This window comes from Gossypium raimondii, chromosome 13 (assembly GCF_025698545.1).
Source record: "Gossypium raimondii isolate GPD5lz chromosome 13, ASM2569854v1, whole genome shotgun sequence".
Classification (NCBI taxonomy): domain Eukaryota; kingdom Viridiplantae; phylum Streptophyta; class Magnoliopsida; order Malvales; family Malvaceae; genus Gossypium; species Gossypium raimondii.
This window is the reverse complement of record NC_068577.1, coordinates 2,119,549-2,134,922: the sequence shown is the minus strand read 5'-3', so window position 1 is coordinate 2,134,922 and position 15,374 is coordinate 2,119,549. Positions and strand designations below refer to the sequence as shown.

At 29.8% G+C, this 15,374-nt stretch overlaps 1 protein-coding gene across 1 annotated transcript; it reads left to right on the top strand.

Moving 5' to 3' along the window:
- The first annotated feature begins 5,854 nt into the window (after positions 1 to 5,854).
- LOC105783697 (tricalbin-3) lies at positions 5,855 to 11,574 on the top strand. The gene is made up of 9 exons (XM_012609289.2): positions 5,855 to 6,948; positions 7,218 to 7,459; positions 7,982 to 8,000; positions 8,695 to 8,903; positions 9,214 to 9,323; positions 9,458 to 9,556; positions 10,196 to 10,646; positions 10,736 to 10,872; positions 11,382 to 11,574. Exons 1-8 carry the CDS (start codon positions 6,170 to 6,172, stop codon positions 10,822 to 10,824), a joined length of 1,998 nt encoding a protein of 665 aa, XP_012464743.1. The 5' UTR covers positions 5,855 to 6,169; the 3' UTR covers positions 10,825 to 10,872; positions 11,382 to 11,574.
- Positions 11,575 to 15,374: the final 3,800 nt, after the last annotated feature.

The window sequence follows — 15,374 nt, the reverse complement described above, 5'->3', positions numbered from 1 at the left end:
TTATTTATTTAAATTGCAATTTATATTAATTGTACTATTTTATTATGGAATAAATTAAAATTAAGACAAATGTGTGGTGATAAGATGGTACAAGTGTAATAATGTATAAATATACACTTGTATTATAATTATTAATTACTTAAAATTTAAGTAAAAGATATTAATTAATTAATTAATTATATTATGAGATTTTATTTGGTAAACAAATTAAATAGTGACAATTGTATGGTGTTGATGGTGTACAAATGTGAATATATGATTGAATATTTAATAGATATTTAGAATAAATATATTATTATAGTATAAAGTAAATAAAATAAAAGGAAATAAAAACAAAGCAAAAGAAAAGAAACAGAATAGAAAGAACAAAGAAACAGAGAAAGAGACGAAACAGAGGAGAAACAGGGAGAAAGAAGAAAAGAAAGAAAAGGAAAATAGGGTTTTAAAGCTTGGAATTTAACTTGGTAAGTCAATCAAGTCCTTTTCTTTTAATTTAGATGTTTTAGAAGTTAGTTTTGTTGAAAATAAGTTGAGGTTTTGGAAGTTAATAGATTTTTTTAGTAGGGTTTATGTTGAATAATGATGGAATTGAGGGTTTATTTGATAAAAATTTTGATTGGAATTGAATAAAGGATTGAATTGTAAACTAAACTATAAGTTTTAAATTTTAGGATTAAATTGAAATAAATTCGAAATTATGAAAATATGATAAAATTAGATAGTTACATATAAGTTTGGCAAGAAATTGAGTAGCAAGAAGGTATGAATTGAGAAAGAAAATATATAGATTTAGTTAGGATTAAATTGAAATTAAAGTAAAAGTTAGATAAAAATTTCAGCAAGTAAATTGTGTTGTGCTAATGATTATGAAAATTATCTTAATTTCTTTTCGTAGCTAATATCGCACCGAGGCATCCACGAGGAAAGGAAAAGAAAAAGTGGACGAGGAATAGACACGGAATTACGGTTTGTATCATTATAATTCAAATTTTATTATTATTAAGTGTTTAATTTGCTAATGATGTGTGGTAAGTATTTTAAGGTAAGTGTTTAATAAATCATAATTTATAATGTGGTATTGAAATTGAAACTAATCTTGAATCGAGTTATGGAATATTGGATATTGTTTTGAGTCTTGAGTGAATTGTGAAAATCTTGAATATTGTTATGTATATTGCATTGAATTGTGAAATTACTGGAATAATAAATTACCGTAATATCTTGTGAAACTGATTGAAATAAGGAATTTATAATTGATACTGAACTAAAATGGAAATTGTACTGGAGAGTGAATTAAATACCCTATTAACTAGTCGGGCTAGTCGGATATAGTTGGCATGCCATAGGATATGGAAGAGTACGGGGTATTTGCCGGCTTACTGATTAGGCACTTATGTGCGAATCTTTATCTTATCGTTATCGGTTCGGCACCGTGTGTCGAATATTGTTATCGTTATCACATTCGATTCGACACTTTGTGTGTCGAATCGATTCTTATTACTGATTATCGATTCTTTGTTCTTGGTGTGTTTGGTTGGAATCCGTGTATCCGCCGAGTCCGAGTCAAGTTAATAGGGATAAATGAAATAAATTTACTGATAAAACTAATCTCGAATGATATATTATATGTGAAGAGTGAAATTTTAAATAAAGAAATAAGAATGATATTTATATATAATTAATTGCTAATATTAAAAGATTGAATTGTTTCTTAGTAGTGATAATCGTAATGAAAAGTATGTGTGTGATTTAATGTATTTAATTATAAATTGAATTATAGTGATACCACCGAGTATATGCATACTCGTCACGGTTGTTTCCGTCTTGCTGCAGTTGTAGAGGTCAATCTTGATCCAAGATCAAAAACCGGACCGACTTGACAAACTTTTGGTGATGTATAATTTTCCTTGGTAATGTGGCATGTACATAGGATGTGTATAAAGGTTATTATGTTTTAGTATGAATGATTAAAAATGTTAGTAGTATAAGTTTATGAATTATAATGAAAGAAGTTTATCGATCTTTATTTAATTTATTACATTGTTAAATTTAAATTGACATTATGTTGATTAAGTTGATTAGAAGGTATTTAGAATAGGAATTGAGAATGTGAAATGAATCGGTTGAATTGGTTGAGATTGGAAATACTATGGTTTTAATTGCAGGAGGTATTATGCAAAAATAAGCCGAAATGCTGCCGAAATTTTGTAAAAAAAAAACAAAAATAAAAAAAAAAACCTCGGAGTATTTGAACGAGTTTCATTTCACTTTTTCATTCATGTGTTGAACTTCAAAAGTTTATTATATGGATTTAGTTATACAATTATATTACAATTGTTATTTTATTATGAATTATTCGTAAACTGTTTGATATGTCTGGTAATGCCTCGTAACCCCGTTCCGGCAACGGTTTGGGGTTAGGGGGTGTTACATTTAATGTAAGACATGTGCATCATTTTAATGCACATTGTATGTTGCAAAAAAAATTTAAATATTTTAATTGCTTTACCGGGTTACTATCTCTATTTCTTTTCTTGTTTTTTTTTTCTTTTGTGGAGTTTTAATAAATTTATAGCTGCCCATTTTTTAAATTGCTTTAATGCTTAGTCACTAAAAATACACAAATGGGTTTTAAAATAATTTTACTTTTCCTTTAGACTATGTTTAGATGAAAATTTTAAATTTTTAGAAGTTTAAAATGCTAGCATTTTAGAATTCATAATGTTAGGATTTGTAATTGTTTTGTTTTGATAAATAATTGATTTAGGAAAATTAATTTATTATAATTTTACAAATTAAAAATAAGAATAACTGTATTAAAATAAATAATATAAAAATATTTAATAGGAATATTATTATATTTATACAATTTTATAAATAGTTTTAATAAATTTAAAATTAAATATATATTATAATTAAATAAAAATGATTTTTGAAGTTTAAGCTTTTTATCTTATGATGAAACCTGGTGTATTAAATTAAATAAAATTTTGAAGAATTTTGAAAAATCATTTATTTAAGTGGAATTTGAAAAGGAAATTGAGCTATGCCCTTTTGAAATTACCCATAAATTCTAAGATTCTCCTATATATTTACCTAAATAAGTAAATTCAAAATTTTGAAAACCTTAATATAAATTAAACTCCTCTTACAAATTACTCACCCAAACACACCCTTCATCTCTCCTTAAACCCAGAAATTAAAAGAAACCAAGCCGTCGATGAAGTTTTGAATGTCCTACAGGATGGTGGGATGAATTTGACTTTGCCCAGATTATCTGTGATGTATTTTGATTTCTTTCTTACATATAAAAAAATCAAAATTAATAATACTTTTATTGTCACCTTGTTTTTGCTTTCTAAATTGACACAGTGGATAAATAACCCAATAGAAAGGAGTTCGATGAAATGATGAGTTCGATTCTTTTCAAAGATATTGTAGGAATTGAGTAAAAATAAAGTTTGATGACCTTATAGGTTGAGCAAAAATTGGCAGGTTTGTGTTATGTGTCAATTGCAAGGTATGTGACTTGGATTCCACATAGGAAAGTAAGGCTTAGTTTGGATGGGCGGTGCGCTTAGCTTCGATAAGGTTAAAAATAATGATGGTGGTGAAATTAGTTATTGTAGAGATGAGATTGAATATTGTTACAGTGAGATTAGAAATAGTGGTGGGGTGAGTGTTTGGATTCAAACGCAGCTGTAACGGTAATGTGAGAATAGAAAATAACTATTAAGGATATTAGATTAAAATGTGTATTTAAATATAATAAATAACTAAATTTTATTAAAATTATATTTACGTTGATTAATAAAAAATATAATTTTAAAAGTTAAATAATAATTAAAATATATTAAGCATATATATCGAAATTATATTTATGTTAAATAATACTCATTAAAACTTATTAAATAATATTTATATTTAGAAAAAAATCATATTTATTTTAAATAATAACCATTACAAGTTATTAACATAATTTTTGTATTAAAATAAATATTAAAAATGTTAAGAAATTATTAAAAATAAATGCAAATGAAATGGGTAAAGTGGACTTTTTCCACTTTCACTGGGGTTTCAGTTTCCTCACTACAATCTCTCCTTCCAGTAGGAGTGTTATCCAAACACATCTCCTATAGAAGCCAAACTAAGCCATGTTCCAGTTAGAGTAAATTTTAGCTTGGAATCTGAACGCATTGAGGGATCAATTGCATTCAAAAAGGGTCTAATAGATTTTCTAGTGGGGTTTATATGGACCTAGGCTCTCTAACTTCAATAGCTAGCTTTTGGGGTGTGGTTCTCTAAAGATTTTTATCAATTGGTATCAGAGCTAGCCATCATGCTTTTCAGTTGCAATTGTGTAACGCAAATGGTGTCGTTAGCATTTTAGTGTTTGCTCGGGACTAGATTAAGCTAGTGCAAAGCTAGCCCGCGTGAGCGTCGGAGCTGCAAAGCGTGATGGATTGTTATGTGCCAATTGCAAGGTTTGAGATTTGGATTCCACATAGGAAAGTAAGGGATTTTCTAGTAAGGTTTATATGAACATATGCTCTCTAACCTCAATAGCTAGCTTTTGGGGTGTGGTTCTCTAAAAGCCCATATTAGTTTGCTTATTTTCGATTGATGAATTTTATTTTTGGTTGAGTAAGAAGAAAAGCATGACTCAGTTGCTAGTGAATAACAGATCCAACTTCAATCTTCATCAAATCATCTCAACTAATATTAATTCATCATTTTTAAAATTTTTAAAATTTTAGGTTATTTAATTTGGAATCTCTTGGATGATTTTGAAATATAAATTTTTTGACAAAAGTGACACATGGCACCTTATAATTGAGTCACGTGTCCTAACAAATCATAAATTAATGTCATTAGTAAGAGATACCACAATGATAAACAATGGAAAAATACATGTATCAAAATGAACTTTTTCAAAATAAAATATCACATTAGAAGATTTGATAAAACTTAAGTATCAAATATGACATTATCTCATTGATTAATCGCTAAGTTGTAATTTTATATAGCTACTGTCTAATTCTTTTAATAAGCTAATTTAGAGTTTAATAAGTTAATATTTTAATTTGGTTTAATTTGTGTGTGTATATATATATTAAAAGGTATAATGATTTATTTAACCCTTCAACTTTACAAAAAAAGGTCATTTTAGCTTTTCATTTAATTTTTATATCTTTCTTAGCTTTTAAATTTATGATGTTTGTCAAAACACCCCAAAATAGATAAAATAAAATAAAAGTTAACATTTTTAACTTTCTTGATAATTTTAAAATTTAAAAATTAATTAATTTTAATATGATAATCCATATATATGTCACATCAGTAAAGTTAACAAATATTAATTTTTTCATTTATTTTGAGGTGATTTCATAAACAAAACGAGTTCAAAGGCTAAAAGAAGTGAAAATTAAATGGAGGGATAAAATAATTTTTTGACAAAATTAGGTCCGAATAATTATTATTCCTTTTTAAAAAAATAAATGAAATCTTCAGATAAGTCCATTTTTATTAAGCAAATTGAAAAGAATTAATTTAGTGTAATTGGTATTCCAAAACTGGTTGAATTTCAATTTGAGAAAATATAAAATTAATTTTCAATATTTTTAAATTGAATCCCTAAGTTATTCGCTCCTATATATAATAATATTATACATAAACTCGATCCAATTGACTTGAAATATATTTTTAAATTATGAAAAATATTTTATTTAATTAAAAATATATTATGTACATGAATTTTAAAGTGGTTGAATTATAATTTTTCAGTCAAATACATACTTAAAATAAATAAAGAATAATAAGAAAAGATAAAAAGATACGTGACCACAGCATACCATTGAGTGCCACACACAATTCCCCCATTTGTTTGGCTCGTCTTGCTGTCCATCACATCTTTGCAATCTAACAATTCCCACTGGTTCCCTCCCTTTCTTCCATTTCGACTTCCTATTCCATTTTTCCCCCATTTTCTCTAAACCTTGGAAGCTCCAAAGAGAAGAAACCCAAACTCTCATCTTGATTTTTTTGCTTAATTCCTTCACATAATTCTCCAGTTTATTCATGTTTATTATCATCACCAACAACTATGGTTTCTGTTATCCCCACTTTTCAATTGGGGCACTAAAGATCTTCCTCTCATTACCCATACTAAATGATCATTTTACAATCTTCTACTTCCAGTTTTAGCTACCCTCTTCTTCCTCCACTCTGCTGTTGTAAAACCAACATCTCTTTCCCACCCAGGAACAGGAAAGCTCGACTCATCACTCTTTTCATCCCTCGCAGGAAATTATGGCTTCTTGCTTGTGCAATTCCCACTCCAGATTCAAACAAGCTTAATGTAAAAGTGGCTAAAAACCTGGTAGCCAAAGGGTTTTCAAAGGACTTCGTGGATGGGGAGAGTCAAGAATCTTCTATCCCAATGGGCTCGAATTTCACTAATTTCCAACAAGACCCCATTGTTGACAAGTTAAGGACTCAGCTAGGTGTTATCCATCCAATCCCTTCCCCACCAATTAACCGAAACATTGTTGGGTTGTTTGTGTTTTTCTTTTTTGTTGGGGTTGCTTTTGATAAAATCTGGACTTCAAGGAAAAAAAGAAGCAAATCGGGGAGTCTCGATGGGGAGGCTGTTAGAGTGGGAAGTGGGGTTTGGCCACAAGTTCCAACAAGCTTTTCATCCTTCTTGGAAAAGGATTTGCTAAGGAAAGAGTCAGTTGAGTGGGTTAATATGGTGTTGGGGAAGTTGTGGAAAGTTTATAGAGGTGCGATTGAGAATTGGATCATTGGGTTATTACAACCTGTTATTGACAATCTCAAGAAGCCTGATTATGTCCAGAGAGTGGAAATTAAGCAGTTTTCTTTAGGGGATGAGCCTTTGTCTGTTAGGAATGTTGAGCGCAGGACTTCCCGGCGCGCCAACGATTTGCAGTAAGTTTTTTGCCACTTAAAACTGTACTTACTCTGCCTTTTTTTAATCACAATTGAACTGTCTATGATTTTTCATTCATGTGTTTAATTACACATAAAAATTCTAGTTGTCAAGTTTAAGGTGTTCTTGAGAATAAATAATTTCTTCCTATAGAAGTATGATGTCAAGTTCGATGCTTAATTTGCTATGACTTGGGGATTATTTATGGAGGTTTCATTATGCAAATTTGAAAGTGCATTTTGATTAACTTCCATTTACTTTGATACAGGTATCAAATAGGACTTCGTTATACTGGTGGTGCTCGCATGTTGTTAATGTTGTCGTTAAAATTTGGTATTATCCCAATTGTCGTGCCTGTCGGTGTTCGAGATTTTGATATTGATGGAGAACTCTGGGTTAAATTGCGATTGATACCAACGGAACCTTTCGTTGGAGCTGTTTCGTGGGCTTTTGTTTCTCTTCCGAAGATCAAGTTTGAGTTATCACCATTTCGCTTGTTTAACTTGATGGGTATGTAATTGTGATGACTCCCTTCTTAAACATATTTCTGTCTTTAAGCTACGGATTAAAAAATAAATAAAGAAGTTATTTGTTAAGGTGTTGGTATGTCTACCGTCAAGGGAAACTAGGACAAATTTGAAAATTTTAGCATTGCTTAATTTACTTAGTGTTCTTCAATGACTCATGTTTGCTCATTACTATTGTGTTCATTTCATTGTTGACTCGAAATATTAGTAGAAACAATTACTGGATGACGAGGAATTAGATGGCAACAGAAGAAAACAGTTCATGCTAATCTCTTGTAGAGAGTACATGGTTTTTTGATTTTGGTTATATAACTATGTAGTCAAGAGAAACATTGTGACTTTGTTCATTAGAGTCTTTTTTTCTTTGGAGATTGCCTTCAATTCCTTTGTGTAAGTTTTAAATAAAAAATTATTAGGAGTTGACTATTTATGGGCTGACTTCCATTGAAGATGCTGATACGTATTCCTTTTTTCTCTTCTTTTGTGCATGCACGGCCAATACCAGCAATTCCAGTTCTTTCAATGTAAGTGCAATTTGTTTCACAGTTGTTGTAATTTATTCAAGCTTACTGATTTGGTTTGTAAACATTTTTTATTTTTATTTTTTTGTACTGGTATGTGGGTTAAGACTATCTAAGTATAGGAGTCATTTACATGAAATGGTTGCCTAAAGCAAATACTATGAGAACCTTTCTGTTATCAATTTAATATAATCTTCCTTTCCCTTTCACAGCATTGGAGTCATTAAATTACAGATTTCTTGATGTAGGTTTTTAGAACTTGTCAGAGTAGAGGCAAATGGCAGACATTTGTTTTGCATTTTAGCCTACTAGTCTACTTGTAGTTTTAAGTTAAGATTTTACGTAAGCTTGGTGTAGTTGTACCTCAACGTTCTTGATATTATAAGAACCTCTCTGTTATGAATTTATGATAATCTTCCCTTCCTGCGTATGAAAATGGGTACTGAATTTGGCATTCATTAACTAGTACTTCTAATTATTGTCGCTGCTGCTGCTATTAATATACTTTTTTTATGCATCATTCAGCTTATGTAAATGTTTTATCCGGTGATGGAGCAGAGGAATTCTCTTTGGCTCTTTTCTTGTTAATATTTTCATTTTATTTTAGGTGTTATTTTGTATCTTCTGGGTTTGACCGCTTCTCTGTATCTCCTTTTTCTACTTTACTCATATTTTGTCTCCCTACATTTATTTTCAGGTTTTTGACAAAGCTTCTCACGGTGGATTTGCCTCGACTCTTTGTACGCCCAAAGAAGATTGTTTTGGATTTCCAAAAAGGGAAAGCAGTTGGCCCTGTTCCAAATGATTCGAAACGTGAGGAAATTCAAGAAGAGAAAAACAAGGATTTTGTTGGAGAACTATCTGTGACTCTTGTAGATGCCAGGAAACTTTCTTATGTATTTTATGGTAAGAGTGCTTACAACAAAAGCAATGCCCAAAACTTTCACCCAAGGTCCAATAAATAACTCACCTTTACTAGTGTCAGTACTCTATCAACATGAGTATGGGAGAGCGAAGAGATGACTCGGAGCAGCAGATATATAAATTACTTACCAATGTTGCCTAATGTTTATATGTGCGGAATTTTGATGGGAGATAAGCAATGAGGATGAAATATATTAGTCTTCCAATAGTTATATGTTTAGCATAATCTTTTGTATGCATGCGTAGCTTCACTTCCATTTACCATATTCAAATAGTGCTCATCTTTTGTCAGGCAAAACAGATCCATACGTCGTTCTAAGCCTGGGGGACCAAGTTATACGAAGTAAAAAGAACAGTCAAACTACTGTGATTGGGCCTCCTGGTGAGCCAATTTGGAATCAGGTGCAGCTTCTTAACATTGTTTTTCCCCATATAGGAGTCTATCAATCTCTAGTGAAGATTCTGCAAACTGGATGGAACTTTTATATTTGAAGCTGCAAAATTTCTTTAATCACAAGTTGTTGTCATTTTTCCAGGATTTTTATTTACTTGTGGCAAACCCTGGAAAAGAAAAACTTCGCATCCAAGTGAAGGACTCCCTTGGGTTCACTGATTTCACAATTGGTACAGGAGAGGTAAACTTTTTTTATTTGTGAAAACAGTGTATATTATTGTGGAATATCACTTATATGTGCTTAGATCATCTTCTGGTACGGCCATACTTATTTAACTTCATGATTTAATGTTTACAATAGTTGCCATTCTATCTTTTAAGGATTAGAAATTACAGACACATGTACACACACATACATTTTGAAACTGTTAATAATTGGAGAGGTAAGAGAGCAAGTACATGTGGTAAGGCAGGGCTAGCGGGTTGTTCAAGGAACTTATTAACTGATAGGCGCAATGATCCATCTTTGACATAGCAGTTGATATCTATTTCTTGTGATGAGGAAGCAAGGGTTTCCATTTTGAGGCTGTTATGTTGCATAGTGCATGGACTATTCTAGATAGAGCTTTAGATTTTATGAATATGTCGATGAATACTTGGTCCGTCCTAAGATAGTCAATGGATTAGATGTCAATAATGTAATGCTGTTGCTGTTTGTTTGATTGAGATGGAAAATAGTCAACAGCTGAAGTTGGATTGGTGATAAAGTTTCAATGTGTTCAAAGGCCTATTGATGATAATATATATTGCAAGATTTTCACAGTTATATTTTTCTTCCCTTTTTTATGAATTTGTTTATCTGATGCATGGAAACTTTCAGGTTGATCTTGGGAGTCTTCAGGACACTGTTCCAACAGATAAGATTGTGGTCTTGCGAGGAGGTTGGGGAGTGTTCAGAAAGAGATCTCGTGGAGAAATATTACTTAGATTGACATATAAAGCTTATGTCGAGGATGAAGAAGATGACACAACTGCAACAGAATCCGTCAGTGCTGATTTTTCAGACGACGAATTGTCTGATATTGATGAATCAAATGGGACATACGAGCAGGGTATAAAGCTAAATACAGATGAAACCAACAAAGAATCATTTATGGATGTTCTAGCAGCTTTGATTGTGAGTGAAGAATTTCAAGGGATAGTGTCATCTGAACCATTGAGCAAAAACTTGGATGACATATCAAGAACAGGACCTTCAAAAACAAGATTAAAGGGTGTTAACACGGAAGCTGCACCGTCCGATTCCGATAAAGGATCTGAACCGCCTGGAGGTATGACATTTAAGTCTTGTATCTGAGATTTCATTTCAATTATTTGTTTTTGTTAATTGATTAGACGTTCAATATCTTGCCTTCTGCAGGCTCAACCTTATTATGGTTTGCCGTGATCACAAATACATTAGTGCTAATTGCACTGAATATGGGTGCCTCAAGTTTCTTCAATCCTTGATGTCAAATGATGCGCTTAGCTGAAGTGTCGTTGCTTACGCTTGATCAGGTAATTCTCTAACGCCTCTTTTCTTCTCAACTTTCTCTTGAATATGATTATAGTTGTCTGCATGTCGTCTTTTCACTTATGTTACTCAGATTCTTTATTTTTCTTAAAATACTCATGTCTAAGTCTAACACATATTCAAACATGGGAACGAGACAATGTATTAAAACCCCAAAGATCAAACCAGTGAGTTACCTCTAGTTATTGGTTCAATCAGTCCAATCGGTTGGATCAATTGAACTGGCTTTGTTTTTATACAATAATAGGGGTAGGGGATTGGCCTAACATGGTTTGAATTCATACCAAACAAGTGTCTGATAAGAATTTTAACTAGTGTTCCATTTATTGCCAGTTCAATCAAATTTTATTGCTAATTCTCAGTTTAATCGATCTGACTGGTTTTTTTTTTACCATTGATAAGTGTATGTTCTTTCAATTAAATGAAAAAAAAAATTGATTGGATGCACTATATGATTTCACCATTTTCTAAGTGGTTATGTTATGTTTTCCAGGGGCAGGTATTAGGCCATCGTTTTACGAACCTAACATTGGGTTCTGAAGGGATACAGAGTTTTGATTCCCGTACTGAAAATACCATTATGTAGATTCATGATTGTTAGCAGAAGAGTGTTCCATGGCGGCACGAAAATTTTTGGCTTCTATTGTTATTCAATCCAAAATAAATGTCATTTTACCTTTTATATCTCTTCATTGTTCATGGCGGCATTTCATTATCAGTCCATTTTATTTTTCTTATTAGTATTTTATTTAAAATTTTAGTAAAATTAGTTTTATTTATAAGCAAAATAAAAATAATAATTTTAATTAAAATATCATTTCAATAAAATATTTAAATTTTATATAAAATATATTAATCGTGTTTTATATTTGGAAATTAAAGATGTTGATTAATATTATTAATATATTATAATTTTTATATTTAAATATTTAAAAATTTTAATATAATATAAATTTTAAATGTTGTTATAAGTGTCTTAAATGCGATTATAAGTATATAACAATTATCTCTTTATAACATTTAAAATTTTAATAGATAAATGGGGTGATTATAGAGAATTTGTTAGAATCTGATAATTCTTTTAAGATTTCACTAATAATAATATTATGAAATCAAGACATAATAAACTAAAAATTAAATTTTAAAAACATGATAAATATGATTAGAATCAATCGAAGAAAAGATCGAGTCTAATAAATTAAATATATTTAAGCAAATAAACAATATTGATTCAATAAATCAATCTTTTTATGATAAAAAAGTATTATGGAAGCTTTTATACTATAAGTTAGATTACATTTTGCCCTTTAATTGAAAAATGGGTAAACTAGTTCTTATCAGTTAGATCGAAGAGCAAATTTGTTATTTTCATTAAAACTTTCATCCAATTCTACTGTTAAAAACCAGCATGATTGACGAAATAACCAGATAACACGTGACATGTCACGTGTGCCTCATTCTGAGTATAGTGACTAGTTTTTAATAGTAGAAATGGAGAGATTTTTTAACAGAATGATCAGTCTGCTCTTTGATTTAATTTTTAGGTACTAATTAACCCATTTTTTTAGTAGAGGTGACAAAATGCAAATCCAACTACTAATGCGAAGACCTCCATGATACTTTAACCATTATTTATTTATTTATAGTATATATGAGTTGCTGTATTTAATATTAAAATTCTTTTACTAAATTTTAGTGGTTATGATTAATTATTTATTCTTAATCCTATTACACAAAAATTCTATGAAATTATATTATTAATAAATTTTAAATTTCAAAATATTATTATCCACTTAAAATTTATGCGTTATTATCCACATAAATTTAAGGACCCCATGCCGTATTGTTTTTCCTAGTTAAAATTTATTGATTTTAATAGTACTAGTATTAAAATAAAGGGACTAATAGTTAAATATTTAGACTAACCAATGACACAGTTTTTTTTTAATCATTATATTGTAATGGTAAAATTATAGTTTCGATTTTTTAATTACTCGATATATTCTGAATCGATCCGCTCCAAATTAGTATTTAATTTGAAGAGTGGAGCTTAAAAACATCATGATGTTTGAGGCCAAGATGTAAAAGTCAAGCTTAACATGGAGAGTCAGCGAAATTATTGTTTCGATTTTTTAACTACTCAATATATTCTAAATCGATCCGCTCCAAATTAGTACTTAATTTGAAGAATGGAGCTTAAAAACATCATGATGTTGGAGGCCAAGATGTAAAAGTCAAGCTTATCATGGAGAGGTCAGTGAAATTATAGTTTCGATTTTTGAACTACTCGATATATTCTGAATCGATCCGCTCCAGATTAGTATTTAATTTGAAGAGTGAAGGTTTAAAATATCATGATGTTTGAGGCCAAGATGTAAAAGTCAAGCTTATCATGGAGAGGTTTTCATGGCTCTAATTGTTAGATCTGGTATCTTGAGTATAGTATATTCGTTTTGTATATTTTTATTTTTCGAACAAATTGGTTTAATAATAACTTTCATTAATTATATTAATACCCTTTTATATATTGTCGTCAAAGTTTTTACATGCAAAGCAAAATAGAAGCAAATATTGGCTCACTGGTTTTCTAATATTTAACCAATACTAAGTAGTATTATGTGGTCGGATTGTAATACGGAAAGAAATTTGTATTAATAGATTAGCCTAAACATGTCATTAGTTTAATAAAAAATTATCAAATCGATTGAAAGACTAATATGTCGTCTATCAAGTCCAAATGGCGAAATGTTTTTTCTTGAGCGTCGAAGCAGATGACTCCTAAAACATAGAGATATAGATGTGGCTAATTGAACTGACAGTACATCGGACATGATCCAAATAGAATAGATCCTAAATCTATTTATGGATTTATTCGCTTGTGACATTTATAGTGTGGTATACCTTAATCCTGAGTGGATAATGGACTATGCATATGTAACTCGTATATTTTAATGTAAGTAAAAGCCTAAGTTCAAATAAATAAGGAACCGAAAGTTAGTGCATTGGGTATACGACTTCTACAGCATGTAGCGTTATTCACAACAGTGGAATTCATAGCCAAACTAATAGGTAAATGATATCCTCTCATCGACATTACATGATAGATGAAAAGTAAATATGACAACGAATCGTTTGTCTTTGTGATAAACAATTTTATTACTATTTGATAGAAATTGATTTTTCAATAAAGAATATGTAATGGTTACCAAAAGATAAAATATGATCATATTGAAAGAATAAATTTATCCCAAAAGATTAAGGATATCCTATGAGGGTAACATACTTATGATATGGTCATTGAATGAGTATTGATTGAGTAGCTTTCATAATGATATGTAACTAGCGAAAACTCAGTCACGATACTATAGTATCGTGACTAAATAAGTTTATAATTGATATGAGAAAACTTAGAACTTAATTATAAAATATTTGAGCCCTAATTACATATGTTTAGTCGGTCTCTTCCTTAACTCGTTGAAATCGAATAGTATTGTGACTAAATAAGTTTATAATTGATATGAGAAAACTTAAAACTTAATTATAAAATATTTGAACCCTAATTACATATGTTTAGTTGGTCTCTCCCTAACTCGTTGAAATCGAAATGAATTGTATATGGAACCAAAAGAATAGAAATGGATGAAAATAATGGAGTCGAGAAATGAGTCATATTTACAAATGAATGTTTTTCTCACTGAGTGTAGAAATGTCTTGAAAATTAATTTAATTTTTTGAATTATTAATTAATTAATTAATTAAAGTTCAAAAATGAAATTAAATTAATTAGTCATTCTGAACATATTGAATATGGAAATTAAATATATTTCTTTATAGATTCTTTTACGGTAATGTTGACATAATTTTAACGGAATTAGAATTGGGTTAATAAAATTATTTAATTAGAAAATTAATTTATCTGATTAAATTAATTAAATAAATAATATATAATATTTATTTTGAGAATAGAAAACAAATGGTTGGATTAAATTATAATGTGCTAGGTTAAAAGTCTAAGATGCATATATAATTGGATCCAATACATGAGAAGTTTAACGTGCTTCACATAAACATATGAGAGGTGACAACCTATTAACATAAGTTATTACACACTAGTTTCAAACATTGTTATTCTGCCAAAAAGTAGTGAGAATTTATTTTCCTAGAGTAATTTTTTTTTAGAAATTACAATTCTACCAATTTCTATTAAGAGAGAATTACTTTCCTATTTAAAGTAATAAATCGTTTTTGCTTCTGTATTTGGTTTGTGATTGTTCGAGCCCACACTCAAAGTAATTCGTGGTACGAGAATAATGAAGAAGGTTTTTTTTCCCATATCACACAAAGCATAGATATTTTTCAAGAAAAAAGCTTATTACTCTAAATATCACAACCGATTTAATTTTCAAAATTTAAATTTTTTACGGCGACAGAAAACCGTTTTCTAGACCTGATTTTTCCAACACTAATCAACTCCTTAAGGTTGAAC

Excerpts from the sequence above, each read along its gene's own strand:
- LOC105783697 (XM_012609289.2), top strand. The coding sequence starts at position 6,170 with ATGATCATTTTACAATCTTCTACTTCCAGTTTTAGCTACCCTCTTCTT. Across the intron at positions 9,324-9,457 it reads GTGAGCCAATTTGGAATCAG|GATTTTTATTTACTTGTGGC; the intron begins GTGCAGCTTCTT and ends TCATTTTTCCAG. Across the intron at positions 9,557-10,195 it reads TCACAATTGGTACAGGAGAG|GTTGATCTTGGGAGTCTTCA; the intron begins GTAAACTTTTTT and ends GGAAACTTTCAG.